This window comes from Neophocaena asiaeorientalis, unplaced genomic scaffold (assembly GCF_003031525.2).
Source record: "Neophocaena asiaeorientalis asiaeorientalis breed wild unplaced genomic scaffold, Neophocaena_asiaeorientalis_V1.1 scaffold114, whole genome shotgun sequence".
Classification (NCBI taxonomy): Eukaryota; Metazoa; Chordata; class Mammalia; order Artiodactyla; family Phocoenidae; genus Neophocaena; species Neophocaena asiaeorientalis.
In genome coordinates, this window is record NW_020173116.1 from 4,356,979 (window position 1) to 4,374,291 (window position 17,313).

Genomic DNA, 17,313 nt, shown 5'->3' on the forward strand with positions numbered 1-17,313 from the left:
GATAAAGTGAGTATGATATAAAGCGAGTCACATGAAGTTTTTGGTTTCCCAGTGCATATAGAAGTTATGTTTATACCGCATCGAAGTCTAGTAAATGTGCAATAGTATTATGTCTAAAAAAAGCAATGTACATACCTTAATTAAAAAATACTTTATTGCTAGGGACTTCCCTGGTGGTGCAGTGGTTAGGAATCCGCCTGCCAATGCAGGGGACAAAAATGCGAGCCCTGGTCCGGGAAGATCCCACATGCCGTGGAGCAGCTGGGCCCGTGTGCCACAACTACCGAGCCTGCGTGCCACAACTGCTGAAGCCTGCGCGCCTAGAGCCTGTGCTTCGCAACAAGAGAAGCCACCACAATGAGAAGCCCACGCACCACAAGGAAGAGTAGCCCCCGTTCTCTGCAACTAGAGAAAGCCCGCGCACAGCAGTGGAGACCCAATGCAGCTATAAATAAATAAATAAACGAATAAATAAATAGACTTTATTGCTAAAAGTGCCAAAAAACAATTACAGTAGTAACATCAAAGATCATTGATCACAGATCACAGTAACCAATATAATAACAACAATGAAAAAGTTTGAAATATTGCGAGAATTACCGAAATGTGACACTGAGACACAAAGTGAGCAGATGCTGTTGGAGAAGTTGTACCCCTAGACTCCTTGGAGTCAGGGTTGCCACAGCCTTCAACTTGTAACAAATGCGGTACCTGCAAAGTGCAGTAAACTGAAGCACAGTAAAACGAGGTATGCCTGTATTGGGTAAGGTAAGGGTTACTTGATACACAAGCACTGGGGTATTGTGACAGTCAATCTGATAACTGAGATGGCTTTTAAATGACAAATAGGCAGGGTACGCAGGACAAAGGGATGAGGGCTAGCTACTCAAAAAGGCGTGCAGTTTAAAAGTTGTGAACTGTTTGTTTCTGGAATGTTCCATTTCATGTTTTTGGATCAAGGTTGCCCCTGGGTAACTGAAACCGTGGAAAGTGAAACCTTGAATGGCTGTGGAGGGGGACGGGGGTGGTGATGGGGATTTACGGCTGCGTTGGGTCTTCGTTGCTGCGCACAGGCTTTCTCTCGCGGCGAGCCGGGGCTACTCTTTGTTGCAGTGTGCGGGCTTCTCATTGCGGTGGCTTCTCTTGCTGTGGAGCACGGGCTCTAGGCGCACGGGCTTCAGTAGTTGTGGTGCACGGGCTCCGTAGTTGTGGTTCGTGGGCTCTAGAGTGCAGGCTCAGTAGTTGTGGCGCACTGGCCTAGTTACTCCGTGGCATGTGGGATCTTCCCGGACCAGGGCTCAAACCCTTGTCCCCTGCATTGGCAGGTGGATTCTTAACCACTGCGCTACCAGGGGAGTCCCCCTTGACATTATCTTAAGTAACAGGTCACTGAGGAGGAACTCTCAGCCTAGCACTGGAGCAGTGTTCACTATGTGCTGTCTATCTTCTTCCAGCTTCTGGAATGAATTAACTTTTGCTGTTCATGGGGCTAGATCTCCTACCTCGTGGTGGACCAGGTTGGATTTGAGAGGAAGCCTTGGTGGGACTCAGTGTCTGACACTTAAATCCAAGAGGATTCTGGGGATTCTTGCCGTCACTTAGAGTTAATGATTAAAGGTGCTTTTTCCTGTCCTCCACAGGCCCGTCAGCTCATCCTACAGTATGGCTTAACTCTCAGTGACCTGGACCGACACCCAGAGGTAAGTAGAGAGAGGCTGCTGGGTTTTTTGGTCTCCTTTTTTTTTTTTTTAAATAGCTGTCACTTGTTCGTGGACTCTGCATATCTTTTTGAGTCTAGGAGAAGAGTCAGTTAGTCATACTAGCTTTTCTCCTAGGACTTTGAATATTAATCCTAGCTGAGGTCAGAAGAGAAGAGCTTATTAATTTCTAGGACATTCCCTGTGGTTTAACCGAGAGGGCTCAGGGACCCAGGGCTTCCTGCAGCTCTCACACAGACGTATACGAGCAGGGCGGCCCTCAGAACTAAGTGGAGATAAGAAGGATCGTCTGAGGCAGCCATGGGTCTTTGAAAACAGATTAAAATGAAGCTGTATGGTGAAGATGATTAAACACACAGACAGTCCGGAGGAGACTGAGGAGCGAGCAGCATGCTCACAGCTGGCGTTTACTGAGCCCTGTGTGCCAGTTACTACGCTAAGTGCCGGGCCTGTATTAAACCACAGTCGTCCCTGGGTATCTGCTGGCGAGCGGCTCCAGGACCCACTGCGAATACCAGAATCCGCGGATGCTCAGGTCCTGTAGTTGGCCCTCTGTATCTGCGGTTTAGCATCTGTGGATTCAACCAACTGTGGGTCACGTACTGTAGTACGTATTTAGTGGGAAAAAAATCTGGATAAGTGGACTTGTGTAGTTGCAACCCATGTTGTTCAAGGGTCACCTGTATTTAAGCTCCAGTAGTCTTGAGGGTGGGTACCATTATTAGCTCATTTTACAGATAGGAGAAAGGCACAGAGAGGGCAAGGCATTTGCCTAAGGCCGTGCTGTTTGTAAGTGGCAGAGCCTGAAAGTGAATCCAGGTGCTTCTGGCTCTAGAGGTTGCTGCTTAGAAGGGTGTTGTGGGAAGGGGTAAAGTTTGAGCAGAGCTGTGAAGGCTAGGTGGCAAGGGCAGGAGAGAGCATTCCAGAGAGGGGTAGATGGGAACCATGGGAGCGGTTCCAGTCTGGCATGTGTGCAGTGCTGAGACTGGCTGGGGTGTCTAGGACCGAGTGAGTGGAATGGCTTTGTGTACAGCAGGGGGAGGGGGAGAGGGAGAAGGAGAGGAGAGGGCAAGGCTGCGTTGGAAGAGTGAGGTGGGATTTCGGCAGCTTGAACACAGACTTGATGGTGGTCTACTAATCCACTGTGTCATGGGACATGTGGGCCACAGATGGGTTAGTAAGTACCATGGGAAGGGCCTGTTCAGAGATATCTGTGGGTAGAGCCAGGGCACAGGCTGAATCAGCTGTTCAGCTCTGTGGGGAGAGTGGTTTGGGCTGAAGGTGGGCGTGAAACCCAGACAGAAAAGGTTGCCGCCTTCCAGGCCCCAGAGAGCTGCCATGGTGCAGAGAGGGGAGGAACATCGCAGGCTGTACCTCCATCCTTGTGAAAGGGTGGAAGCGAGGATGCCCCGTTGAAGCTTTGTAGGCCCTGGGCCAAGCAGCTTCTAACTGCAGCTTGAACTGAATTTGCGCCCTGAGGTTTTACACTGCTCTTTTAAAAACCATACTTGAGGCTCCCACCTTGTCTCTGCAGAGTACCAGGAGTGACAAGAAGTACATCCCTTTCTTGATTTCAAATTTTGAAACATGAATGAACCTATTCCCACTGCTTTTGGGCCTGGCAGTGGAGCTTCCTGTAAAGGGAGTGGGCCAGCCCAGACAGGTGCCTTGGTGGGTCATAGCGGGGGTACCTCAGAAAATTTCCAGTTCTGTATTGCATCAGATGTGTGTCAGCATGCCGGTATTTTTGCCACATTAGTACGGAGACTTCTGAATCAGTGTGTCTCAGCCTTTTTTCCATTAATGCCCACGCCCAATGAAATTTTAATCTCACAGGTATACTGTATACCTCCTTCTGTACTTGGAGGTGAAGTTACTCATGTTGAGATTGCATGCTCTCAGTAATTCCAGCTCATCCCCAGAGAAGCCCATCAATGAGTAAAGGGAGTGTAAAGTGGTGGATGAGAGTTGGACCCGGGTGTGGTTCCCCTGTTTGTTTCCTGGTGACCTTAGTGGAATAGCTTAACCTCTCAGGGCCTCAGTTTCCTGACTGGCTAAATAGGAAGAACTGTGCTGGCTAATAGGGCTGCTGGGACCTGATGAGCTATGGCATGTTCAAGCTTAGTGGTTTTTATATCTTTCCTTACCCTCAACACAGATTGACCTTGCCATCGATGGTGCTGATGAAGTAGACGCTGATCTCAATCTCATCAAGGGTGGTGGGTGAGTGTCGTGGGGATTTTTTTGCAGAGTATCTGCTGGTTAATCCTTAGCAAAGCAAAGTGGAACACAGAATAAACACACTGCCGCTGTGATGTACATGAGTTTGTCTCTCTACTTGGATGTGGCTCGCATAAGGCTGTAGAACCAGCCTGGCATTTCTGGTTGCTAGTAGCAGTCTGGTGACAGGAACCTGGGCCTCTTCAATGAAATGATTCATCTTAAAGGGTTCTCTTTGCTGCTTTCTGCTGATTCCAGCTTTAAAAACTGTACAGGCTAAAGCAAACATATTACCAGGACTAGATTACGAGGTCTGTGGGCTCTGAGCAGTTAGTGATGTATGTATTCATTGATTTGGAAAACATTCATTGGGTGTTTCTCAGGTGTTGATTTTGGGGGGTTAGGAAGTGGTGAGTTGAAGGAGGTGAAGTCCTGGTCTCCTCGTTCGTACAATCAAGCAGACTGTGGAGTGACACAGAATTTGCTTCACATCTCACTGTGCCCTCTCCACTTTATAACCTGGCTGTCACTCTGCAGATACGGCAGGTTGTTCAGAGCTTGTCCTTACTTCTCCAGTTGCAGAACCTCCGCCTCATGCCGTGCTCAGGTGGCTTCTCCCCAGGCACAGTGCTTCCTGGCAGATGCATCTTAGATGGGATTACGCCCGCTGCCTGACTGGGAACCATTTCTCCCAGACACAGGCTGTGTTTCCATAGTCCATTTACTGGAAACAGCATGTCTTAGCTTGGGCTGCCATAACAAAAACCTTAGACTTAGTGACTTAAATGGAAAAATTTATTTCTCACAGTTCTGGAAGCCCTGGGCTTGCAGATGGCGGCCTTCTCAGTGCAGCCCCCTGTGGCGGAGGGAGGGGAGAGTAAGAGAGCTTTCTAGTGTCTTCTTAAAAGGATATCCATCCTACCAGCCCAGGGCCACACTTTAATGATCTCATTGAACCATAATTACTTCCTTAGAGACCCCATCTTCCAGGTATAGTCACATTGGGGGTTAGGGCTTGAACAGTTGAATTTTGGGGGAGGGGCCGGGAGACGCAAGTCAGTCCGTTGCACGGTGTGATGGAGTTGGGGGGGGTTCCTTTAAGAATTAAAAATTCAATTTCTCTTTAAGTGCCAGAATTGAGTGGATTTTGGTTTCCCGCATCTGACTTTAGTTCCCAAATTCAGTTTTTGTCTTAACTTACCCCTGTGTTCATTTGCTGCTTCTTCCCCATCCCCCAGAGGCTGCCTGACCCAGGAGAAAATTGTGGCTGGCAATGCCAGTCGCTTCATCGTGATTGCCGATTTCAGGTACGATGTTCGGTGTTCTGAACTGTCCACTGAGGATGTAGATCGGACCGCAGGCTTCATTTTACAGAGGAGGAAACAGGTGGAGGGAGGGGCTTTCCTAATAGTCTATGACAGAGGGCAGTATTGTGGAGGATTAAGCTCTGCTTTCGTGCTGAAGTTAGGCACTGCTATTTCATGTGTCCACTGGAAGGAGGAGGAAACAGCTTATCATGCTTGTTAACAGAGCGCCTTCCTAGCAAGGAGCCTCAGAAGAAGCGGGTCAAGCCCTGCCCCTGGGTAGTGACCCAGCATCCCTGCAGCCTCTGGGGTCACACGTGACTTGTGTCGTGGACAGTCTTTGACCAGGCTGTCAAATTCTCCTGCAGGGAGTCTGATAGAAGGCACTTCTGCGAGCATGTTAATTAAAAAAAAAATTACAGCTGTAAATGATGATGTTCTTCACACCTGTATATGACAAGCCAGTCACATCCGGGTTTTAACATTTTTGTCATATTTACTTATGAAAGCTACTGTTTTTCTTAAACGGTAAAACACAGCCAATGCATTTGAAGCCCCGCGCACTCGACCCTTCTCGCTTCCCTTGTCCTCTTACCTCATTATTACCCCCATGCCTGAATTTGCTGTGTCTGTCCCACTGAGCTTATTTACATTTGTTGTACTTTCTCTTTCTTTCCAGGAAAGATTCAAAGAACCTTGGGGATCAGTGGCACAGGGGAATCCCCATCGAGGTCATCCCGATGGCCTATGTCCCAGTGAGCCGAGCTGTGACCCAGAAGTTTGGGGGCGTGATTGAACTTCGAATGGCTGTCAACAAGGCAGTAAGTGGCCGGGGAGGTTTCTGGAAGGCATTCCAGGCTCTCAGGGCTGTGTCCTCCTTCCTGCTTCCATTAGGTCTGTGCCTAGACTGGGCAGGTGGCTTCTGTTTATTTATTTTCAATCAGCCTATTGGTTTACTTTTAGAGCGCTGGCTTTATCAGTTTCCACATTCAAACTCATGTAGATAAGACTATACTTAATGCAATGCGTATTCTCTGTACAGATGGACGTATTTTCTGTCGCTCTGTCGCTCGGGATCTATGCTCCTTAGGTTATCTGGTCTTTGTACCCGAGGCCTGGATCTCTGACTAATAGCTGCTAAAAATGGGTTTTGGGAGGCCCACCTGGGGCAGAAAGTTATTCAGGTTTCATGGTATAATTTTATTTTTCCTCCTCTTTTCTCATTCTGTGGTTAAATGAAGTAGAGTTTCTATGCTCGGGATCTATGCTCCTTAGGTTATCTGGTTGTACCCGAGGCCTGGATCTCTGACTAATAGCTGCTAAAAATGGGTTTTGGGAGGCCCACCTGGGGCAGAAAGTTATTCAGGTTTCATGGTATAATTTTATTTTTCCTCCTCTTTTCTCATTCTGTGGTTAAATGAAGTAGAGTTTCTTGGGAGATGTGGATTCCTCCCCAGGAATATGCTCCAGAAACTTCGTCCAAATGTTTCTCTTCAGTGTCTAAAGTGGGTTGCACAGAACTTTTTCTTTCTTACACTTAAATAAACAAAAAAGCAACAGCAATACTCCAAAACATAACTGTAGTTGCAGACGGAACTATATATAAAAAGTTTGGAACATGCAGAAGAGAAAGCAAGTTATCTGTAACTACCCTGACGAACTTTTATTGTGGCGTGTTTTCTGCCTGTTGCTTTTGTGACTTTTACAAAATCATAATCCTAATCATACTGGTTGTACAGAGCTCTGACTCTGGCTCCCTGTGTAGCTGAAAAGCCAAGAGGAGATTGTTGGGGTGCTCTCTCACGGCTGGGGTTCCTCCACACTAGAGCCCAGCATCGTGCCTTCGTGGGGTTCTGCACTGGGCTCCCAGCCCTTCTCCAGTTTGCAGAGGAGACCTCATTTCCTTGCCTTCGACTGTAGTGTTCTGTCAACGTTTATGCTGCTAAACGCTTTCTAGTGCGCAAAGCTGTTGCGGAATCCTGGCTTACTTAACTAAAACTACCCCCAGCCTGTTTGACCCCAGGACCCCTCTCTGTGCCCTGTCTTTTGGATGGGTCTGCCCCACCTGGGGGAGCCTTGTCTTATGTTGCATCACTGATGATTCTTAACATGAAGCTGTGGGAGTGTTGAGCCGTGTCGGTAGTCTGTTCTGTTGCTGTAGTTTTTCACTCTAATAATAGCTAAGAATCAGTGAGCCCTCGCTGTGGCTAACGTTAACCCATGTGGCTTTCCCAGAAGCTGCCTGATGAGGTATGTTTCATTATCCCTTTTTTGCCATTGAGGAATCTGAGGCTTACAGAGGTTAATGGCTCCTGTGAGATCTATGCCTGGATGGCTTCAAGACTCCAGTTCTGACTCCCAAGTTCCTGCCTCCTAGAAAGCATGAGACAGGGGTACTGGTTGGAGCGGGTTAATTCAGATACTTGCCTTTGGTTATCACCTCCACTCTCCTGCTCTTCTCTGCCTGCCTGTATCTACATGGCCTCTGTAAGTGTGGGGAATTATCTTCTAGGGTCCTGTGGTGACGGATAATGGGAATTTTATCCTGGACTGGAAGTTTGACCGGGTCCACAAATGGAGTGAAGTGAACACAACTATCAAAATGATCCCAGGTAATGGGAGTGGCGTTCACTGAGCACAGACGCCCATGCCCTTCGTAGCTGTCCCCTGCCTCTGGCCGTGGATGGATGTGGGCTTTGCAAGACTTGGTTGGAAAGAATTTCCTTCATGCTGTGTTTGGAATTCCTAGCTTCACGCCTTTGCCTTTTCCTTCCGAGAAGAGTTATTGCTCACCTAGCAGCTTCGTTGGTTGGCATTTCACAACCCATTCAGTTGGGGTAGGCCTGGAGTTGATGGGGTGTCAGATGGGGCCTGCCTTGAAATAAGCCCGCCCTCTCTGCGAAGAGCCTTTCCTTTCAGGAGCTTGACTGCAGCCTCTTTGATTTTGGCATGTTCTCTGGGGGAGAATGACTCAGGTCACCCACACACTAGATTCCTGCCACAGGCAGGGCGCTGTGACACGTGTTACAGGGAGTTCTCCTGTTAATAGAACATGGGCTCTGCCTCAGGGAGAGTTGATGTGAACCTGGGGAAAGCTGTGTGGGGCTGCCTAGAAGCTGTGCCTACAAATAAGATGGAATGTGGAATACCAGGAGACTAGAGTTGCTTCTTCTGTGAAGCAGGGGGAGGTTCATGGAGGAGAGGTGACTTTGGACCTCTGCCTTAGTGTAGAGTGATCCAGACACTGTGCTAAGTGTTGAAAAACGTCTCGTTGACCCCCCAATTTAATAAGATAGTTACAGAGGAAGACACGGATCGAGGAAGGGTACATGGTTTGCTCAAGGGCTGCAGCCCCAAGGTGGGAGCCTGGGTTGTCTGCCTCTAGACCCTGAACTCTAAGTCCTTCCTTTGTCGAGAGCCAGGTCAGGAGGGGGTTGTGTGACACGGACATCTGGAGCAGTGGGGTGTCTCCAGTCCACCTTGTGCCAGGGATCCGGGCCCTGGGTGAAGGCTGGGTGGGCAGTATCGAGGTGAGTTATGAGTCCAGGCCAGAGGTGGTACTGAGGGCTCATACGAGGGGATTAAAAAGAGGAGGCAGATGTGAGAGGTATATCGAGCGACTAAGATTCCAACTGGGAATATTGCATGACATGAAGTATTCTTGGGCCAGAGCAAGCTAATGGGGCAGATGGAGTCAGTTTAGTAGATTGTAGTGGCTAGGGATGGATTCTGGAGCAGACATCCTGGGTAAGGATCCAAACCCAGGCTTGCTCTATCAGTATGACCTTTGTGCAGTCAGTTAAATCTCTGCGCCTCAGTTTCTTCCTCTGTAAAGGCGTCTGCTGTTAGTACCTATCTTAGGATTGTTGGGAGGAGTAAATGGGTTAAAATGGTGCTCAGCACACATGGAAATATTTGTTGAATGAGTACATCCCTAGGAAGGAAGTATACTGTCTTCATCGTTAATTAAGTTGCTAGATTACATTCTGATTTACCCATGCTATTTGGGAATGAAATACATATAAATATATAAAATGAAAAGTACATAGACATGTAATAAAGAGCTAATTCTCCAACCTTACTTTACTCTACTATTTTAGTCTTCTATTGACAATCTTTTTCCAGATTTACTATGTAAAGAAGATTGGTTGAATTAAGCTTATTCCCTTACTTAGTGTTAACTTTTTAGTGGAAGAACTAAAGAGCCTTCTAAGAAGGCAGGAGGAAGAGAAGCCATAGAGGTCACTGTCAGTAACGTGGGAGGATTAGCCCCAAATGATAATACAGACAAACCCAGGGACGCACAGGAAACCGCTCACCACTGCCAGTGCTGTTCCTCTCTAGGTGGATTTCTTGCAGTGCCCACTAGGTAGCTCTGTTGCACCTGTTTAGACCTTTCTTGGTGTATTGAGACATTGAGATCTCCTTCGTGAGCAGATTTCTCCCACGCTTTGCTCTCCACCTTAGTAAGTAGACGCTACATCCTAGAGAAGTTCAGAGTTTCATTAGGAACTTAAAATGAAGAAAACAAAAAAAGAGAAGCTAGATGTTAAATTATTTAGTGCAGTGCCACCAGGATCATCAGTGAGATTTTGTTCTCTTTCTCATTCTCTTTTCTCTTCCTCTTTGGTCTCTTAAGATACTTGCCGCTGGACCATGATCAAGGGAGGAAAAGAGGGCAAGTTTCCCTGTCTATCCTGTCTGTCCTGTTACCCTGCCCTTGTCCCATGTACGTTCATTTATGTGAGAACACTTAAAGGACAGTTAAACCGGTCCATGGCTGGTCACGCCCTTGGGTGTTCCATTGTTTGCACGCAGAGCAGAGGTTCTTTCCCCCATGTTCACGTTGAGCCACCTCTGCCCTTTCCACTAATTGGGAGGGTGGGGGTAGGAATGGGTTAGTTGCTCCTAGCATCTCAGTAACCTGAAGAGAGTTTGCTCTAAGATCAGACCTTAGACTGCTGCCATGCATCTCTGCGCTTTCTTTGAAGTCTTTTCTGGAGCCAGTATGGCTTTCTCTTGGATCAGGTGGAAGCTGTCACCTTGTATTACAAAATTTTTGAAAAGGATGGGTCTTGAGTGGCCACTTGGCATGTCTTTGGGAGGCCCCAGTTGTGGCGGCCCAGTGTGGTGCTGGAGACCTCTGTGTTTCAGCAGCTCCTTTCTCTATCTGATGGCTTTTTATTGCCTGTAAATGATTTTATTTGTTTATGTATTGGGGGCTGTCTTTGAAAATTTTAATTTTGTTTATCCTTTTTAATATATGTAGTTCAAAATTACAAAAGTAAACAGTGAAAAGTCTCTATCTTCTGTCCCTTTGCCCTGCCAAAGTCGTGTGTCCTTCTTGAGCTGATCTTTCATAAACGCAAATCAGCCCCCGCCCCCATCTCCTTTTACATAAGTGACAGCACACTAGACAAGTGGTTTGCTTCCTACTTTTCCCATCTTGAAGATTATTATGTAATGGTTCACAGAAGAGCTTCCTCATTGTTTTTTAAATAATTGCATGGCATTCCATTTTGTGGCTATCACAGAATTTATTTAACCAGGTCCCCACTAGCAGATGTTTGTTTCCAGTTTTTTTTGTTTTTGTTTTTTTTCAGAAGGGAATTACCAGATCAGAGAATAAGTGTATCTGGTTTTGCTGTTGGTGCAGAATTGCCCTCGATGGATAGCACCAGTTTACCCTCCTGCTAACAGTGTATGCAGGTGCCGCTTGCCCTACGCACTGGGTCCATCAAACTCTTTTTTTTTTTTTAGTTTAATTTTATTTATTTATTTTTGGTTGCGCTGTGTGGCATGCAGGATCTTAGTTCCCTGACCGGGGATCGAACCTGCGCCCTCAGCAGTGAGAGCTCGGAGTCCTAACCATTGGACCTCAGGGAATTCCCAAACTTTTTTTTTCGACAGTTGAACAGTATAGTTAAGTCCCCTGCATATGGACGAGTTCTGTTCCAAGGGCGCATTTGTAAGTCCAATTTGTTCATAAGTCCAACAAAGTTAGCCTGGGTGCCAACTAACACAATCGGCTATATAGTACTGTACTGTAATAGGTTTATAATACTTTTCACACAAATAATACATAAAAAGCAAACAAAAAATCAAGAAAACATCTTACAGTACGGTACCTTGAAAAGTACAGTAGTACCAGCTACATCACTGCTGCTTTTACGCTTGCTTCCAGACATCCCGGGCTTGAAACAAGGATAGTATACTACTGTACTCTATGCAGTACTCCACAGTAAAGTACACAAAAGCACAGCCACTTGTAGAGGACGCACGGACGTAGCAATGTACGCCAGACCTGTGAACTGACTTACGCGATCGGACATGCGAACGCACGTTCACCTCTTTGAAAGTTCGCAACTTGAAGGTTCGCGTGTAGGGGATTTGCTGTATTATCTCATTGTAGCACGTGTATATACGTAACTATTTTCAGTGAAGGTTGCTTACGGTTAATTCTCACGGCTGAACAGTATACCATCATATTTATGTGTGTGAAAAAAAGTCTGTATATCCATTCTACTCTTACGGGCATTCGGGTGTTTCTAGTTTTTAGCTATTAGTAAAAGTGCTGCTGTGAACGTTCTCATACACGTCTTTTGAGGGCCATATATATACCTAATATATAGCTTATATACCAAAGAGTAGAATTGCTGGATCATCAGGTATGAATATGTCCAGCTTTAGAAGATGTACCAGCAGACGTTTTCCAACGTAGTTTTGCCAGTTTACTCCTGCCGTTAGCGTGTGGGAGTGTCTTTGCATTCTAGTCAAATTTCATTATACTCATTCTGGTGAGTGTGTTGTGGTGTCTTGTTTGAATCTGCATTCTCTTTTGACTAGTTTGAGCACCGTTTTCTCTGTTTATTGGCCATTTTGGATAACCTTTTTTGTGAAGTGCCTCTTTAAGTCTTTTTTTTTAAAAATAAATAAATAAATAAAATTTCTATTTATTTTTGGGTCTTCGTTGCTGCACATGGGCTTTCTCTAAGTTGTGGCGAGCGGGGGCTACTCTTCATTGTTGTGCGTGGGCTTCTCTTGTTGCAGAGCATGGGCTCTTAGGTGCTCGGGCTTAGTTTTGCTCCGCGGCATGTGGGATCTTCCCGGACCAGGGCTCGAACCCGTGTCCCCTGCATTGGCAGAAGGATTCTCAACCACTGTGCCACCAGGGGAGTCCCTCTTCAAGTCTTCTGCCCATTTTTCTACTAGGTTGTCTGTCGTCTTATTGATTTGGAGAGTTTATATATTTTGATGTGGTATATGCATTGCACGTATGTTCCAGCCCTTTGCAGGAGAAAGTTCTAAGGCTGATAGTGTAATTGAGGATAACTGGAAGTGGGGGTACTTCGAGTAGTCCTGGGGGGGCCTCTCTGAAAAGATGACCAGTCCAGACTAAGGCAACAGTGTGAGCAAAGGCCCGAAGGCCAGGAAAGGCTTTGCACGTCTGAGTATAGAGGGAAAGCCAAGATTGCAGGGGAGAAGGCATTGCAAGAAGAAATAAAAGTAATCAGAATCTCTTTTCATTGTCATGAGGGAGGGAGGGCTTTAGACTTGTCATTTCTTTGTCCAGTGCTGTTCATGGTAGTTGCTCCTACGGACCCTGCCCTGTGATCCTGGTTTTCTTCTCGCCTTGGGAACCTGAAACTTAATGCTCCCTCCCGTCCTTCGTCCTGCAGGCGTGGTGGACACGGGCCTGTTCATCAACATGGCGGAGAGAGTCTACTTTGGGATGCAGGACGGCTCGGTGAACATGAGGGAGAAGCCTTTCTAAACTGGCCCTGCAGGAGCGGAGTGTGTTCCCCTTGTGTCCCCAGCCCGCCGCCGAGGCGGACATGCCTCTCCAGGAGCCTTTGCCTTAATGTATCTGTGCCAGGTGGACACTTGGCAGGGTGGGGGGGTTGAGGGTTAAATCTGGTCTTCTGAAGTATTGTTATTAAATGTCTTTTTAAAAAGAGAAATATAAACATATATATTTTTACTATTAAAAATACTTAGTTGTTTTTTTATAAAGTAGAACTTGATTTCATGTTTTATATGAAATATTTACCAAAAAAAAGGAGGACTGTCTTTTAAACTTTTAACTTGAGCCTGCTGGTTATGGTGAAGCCTCTGAATATTGGGTTTGCTGAGAAATGTAAATCAAACTTTTCTTTAAACTGGTGAGATGAAGGGCCCAGCTGGCAGCGATTCCCTGATGCCTTACTGGAAACACTGGAGTTTGTTTACTTTTCTACCACCCTGTTTTATTTTTAGTTTTTGTTGTGTACAGACGCACGGTGTGCAGTTACGTGTTGTAAGATGTGAATGACAGAAATCCGGTGAGCGTAGGGGTGTGGTGTGTGTGACTCAGAGTGTGTAGACCACCAGGGGGAAAATATGGGGGCTCTTTTGCTGAGAACAGGGGTTTCATTCAGACCCCTCTTGTTGGAAGCCATTGGCTAGAAGTACTTGCCAGTACTGCCAAAGCACTGCTGTGAAACACCTTTGAATGATTGTCTTTTCGTCGTTAATTTTTTTTTTGTTCCTTTATTGTTATTTGCATGGTTCGGCATCAGAAGTTGTTACCTCTTTATATTGTTTGAAGGTTGAAATAAAACAGTATGGTGCCATTTTGACTGTTTGTCTTTACTATAGAATTTTTGTCAGTTTTGCAGTAAAATAGGAATCAGTTTTCCTCACCCACTTTACGTTGGATCTTTGATAAGGGGTAGAATTCACTCAAGCAATCTTGAGCCAAAGAGTAGACAAATATTACCTTTATTTCTGAGAGAGCTTGATGTCAGTTTTATTCCAGAGACCTCTGTCAAATAAGACATTAGTTTTCTTTATTAACAGAGGATGACACAGCTGAACACAAGTCACAAATTATCCCTAAGTTTCACACCAGTCAGACTTTCGATCCTGGAAGCCGACGAGCAGTAAAGTGGGTAACCTGACTTTTCTCTGTGTTCTCCCGGTCTGTAATCTTTGCAGTGTACCTGACGAGCAGTGAACCGTCCAGAAAGCCTCCGATGGGAACGGAAAGGCTGTGGTCAGCTCAGTGATGATTCTAGATGGGACTCGGGAATCCATCCTGTTGCAAAGGTGTTTGTGCGGAGAGCCCTGATTCCACCCCCCGCCACGTGCTGACTTCACACGCTCCTTAGACAGTCATTTCACTCGCCTTGGCCTCTGTTCTGAAGCTTGGATTATAGCTGCCAAACTTAGTGGCATTGGAATTCCTGCTAAATCAAGTTGCAGGAAAAAAGTCAATCAGTCAGGACTGAGCACTGACGAGGCTTTCTTTGCCGAATTCCTTCTCTTCTTTGCTCTTAAGGTGCTGTTTAAAAATCGTTGCCTCACACATTGTTAGGAGACCTATTGTTAGGAGCGCTTTATTTTTCTCCAAGACTGTTTTGGTCTGGGTGATAGGTAATTTTTGCACAAAATGGGCACTAGGTCTTAGCTGAGAAAACTTGATAGAACTGATTTTTGGAATGATCCTTTAAAGCTCTTGGATTAAATTCCGGCATAAAGATAAACAAAGTTAAACTGGGCTCCTGAAAAACGCTTGCACGCTCCACAGCACATGTAAATCCTCAGAGGCTTTCATACGCCTTCACACCTGTGACCCAACTGCAGTTCCCTTAAGTGTGAATGTGAGGTTTTTTTCTCGTGAAGAAGGAAAAAACACCTGCTGTGCTTCAGGTAGCACACAGCAGTTTGTTCTAAAGGTCAATTTTGATTAAAGTTTCTTCAAGAAAATTGCTAGTAAATGTGGTCTTGTTGGATGGACACAATTTGCAGGCTTGTGATCAGTTGGAGGGGCACAGGGCAAGCTGCAAGTCCAGTGTCTGGGAAAGGTTTATAACCGAGTTAAGTTGCCACCTTTCTGGGAGACATCAAAGGGGAAAAAGAATCACTTGGATTTGGATCAGATCGATTCTACTTTGGTTTCAGCTAGAGCTCATCAAGTTCTGATACTCTTCAATCATCAAGTGTTTTTCAATCAGCAAGTCCCCATCACGTGCCAGTTCTTAGTGGGGAATAGTCGGGGGCCGTGGTGGGGGAGCGTGGGGACAGAGACGAGACACCTCCTGTGCTCCAGACGCTTCCAGCCTTTTGGGTGAGACAGATAGAGGAATTGTCAGCACAGTGAGGAGGAGGGGCCACGAGGTAGGAAAAGTTATCAGGTGACTGGTGACAGAGCCCTACCTGTCCTCACTTACTGCGTGCAGGTGCTGGCCTGGGCCTTTGGCCTCTGTTGTCTCACAGCAACTTGGTGGTGTCTGTGCTTTTCATTGGCGGAGTGGGAAACGGGCTCAGTTTAAGTAACTCGTTCAGGTCATGCACTGGAAAGCAGGCCAGGCCTTTCTGGCTCATGGTTGCAGGTGGTTGTAGGACTCTGAAGGGTTGGTGTTCTTAATTGTTGTATCCATCATTTGTAACTCGAATCACAAGTAATTTGTAGTTTGTTAAAGTACTGAAGTTAGTGAATGGTTTATTGTGTATGTCTGTATGTGTATAGACTCATGGGTAATCCTATAATATTAATAAATTTCTGTTCTCTAATGAGCTTTCTTTTAATGGGAGAAAGGAGCAGGACACTGTACAACCTAGGGTTGGCTGTGGGAAGGCCCTTGTAGGAGCTGAATGCCATCACTGATTTTCTCTCCTCCCATGCTTGTTTCCTTTCTCCCCTTTCCAAGATATACACACAGTGGCAACCATAGGCACTGCTAGCCTGGGGAGGATGTTTATGGCTAAGGGTTGTTAGTTCCCTGTAGCCAAAGACTCTTCAGAACATGTAGTTGAACAAAATTGGTTTTATTGACCCATTGAGTGAAGGACGTCACATGCCATGGGGAGTCTGTCCAAGGGTGTTAGGACTTAGAGGATTTAGGCTTATGCCTGGGGCTTTGGGGGAGGGCTTTGTACTGGAATGGATGTCATCAAGAAGCAGGAGAGGGCTTCCCTGGTGGCGCAGTGGTTCAGAGTCCGCCTGCCGATGCAGGGGACACGGGTTCGTGCCCCGGTCCGGGAAGATCCCACATGCCGCGGAGTGGCTGGGCCCGTGAGCCATGGCCGCTGAGCCTGCGTGTCCGGAGCCGGTGCTCCGCAACGGCAGAGGCCGCAACAGTGAGAGGCCCGCGTACCGCAAAAAAAAAAAAGCAGCAGGAGAATTCTGTGATCGGGCATCTTAATTTTTACTGCGAAGGTAAGAAGAACGGAGTGAGGCTAAAGCTGGGATTGGTAACGAAGCAGCAGGCACTCAAATAGCCAGGGGAGGAGGATGTCTGGTCCTGTTTGTGGTTTGGATGACGTTCATGTGTTGTCTCTTTTATGGAGACATGAAATGATTTTGGAGTCATGTCGTGTTTGTCCTCACAGTCACAGTGGCTTTGTCTGATGGTGTTCTGTGATATTGTTTATGATGTACAGGAGAACACAACAGCCTTGCTGTGGAGTGCCAGGCCAGCTCTTAGCAACACCAAGACTGGGCTATAGAGCCTGGCCAGTTCCCAGCTGTCAGGGGCTGCATTTCTCTTTCTCAGGATCTTCTGACCCCAGGGTCTGGAGACCTGAGTGTTCTATGAGCTACTCTTCCCTTCCCTTTGGTTAACAGGTACTGAGTACTTTCTGTGTCCTGGGCACTGGGATGGAAGAGTCAGGCCACAGATACCCTATGATGTGACTCTAGCCTTCAAAGACTTCATTGGTGCCATGAAGTTTGCTCACTTCCTGTCCCACCTAGCAGCTGATCCAGCCAGATTTAGGATTGCATCAGCCTTCACTCTCCACTAACCCAGTAATCAGATGATGTTTTTGACACAGGTTCAGTGCCTTTGCTTTTTTAGTAACCAGCTTGTACTGCAGGACAGCAAAACACTCCAATATAGCCTCGCATTCAAATGTGCCCAAGTTGACCTCTGCAAATAAACATCTTTCACGATGCTTTGAGAGGGATGGAAATGTGATGGTTAATGAGGGCAGTGTGGTAAGGTGGAATCCAGAGGGGAAGGGAAAGGTCTTCCCTGCAAAGGCCACCCCAGTGTTCTGTGGACAATGCATTATGCAGCCTGATTCAG

The 17,313-nt window shown here is 46.6% G+C and overlaps 1 protein-coding gene across 2 annotated transcripts in view; it reads left to right on the forward strand.

Moving 5' to 3' along the window:
• Positions 1-17,313, forward strand: part of RPIA (ribose 5-phosphate isomerase A) — a 98,619-nt gene that overhangs the window by 17,694 nt on the left and 63,612 nt on the right. The window contains exons 4-9 of one of the 2 annotated variants that reach the window (XM_024743803.1): positions 1,641-1,700; positions 3,877-3,941; positions 5,177-5,245; positions 5,922-6,063; positions 7,755-7,854; positions 12,922-15,796. In XM_024743803.1, coding sequence (XP_024599571.1) covers positions 1,641-1,700; positions 3,877-3,941; positions 5,177-5,245; positions 5,922-6,063; positions 7,755-7,854; positions 12,922-13,016 — 531 coding nt within the window. In that variant the 3' untranslated portion in view covers positions 13,017-15,796. Of the gene's footprint in view, positions 1-1,640; positions 1,701-3,876; positions 3,942-5,176; positions 5,246-5,921; positions 6,064-7,754; positions 7,855-12,921; positions 15,797-17,313 lie in introns of those variants that run through there. The other variant, XM_024743802.1, reaches the window with a different exon arrangement.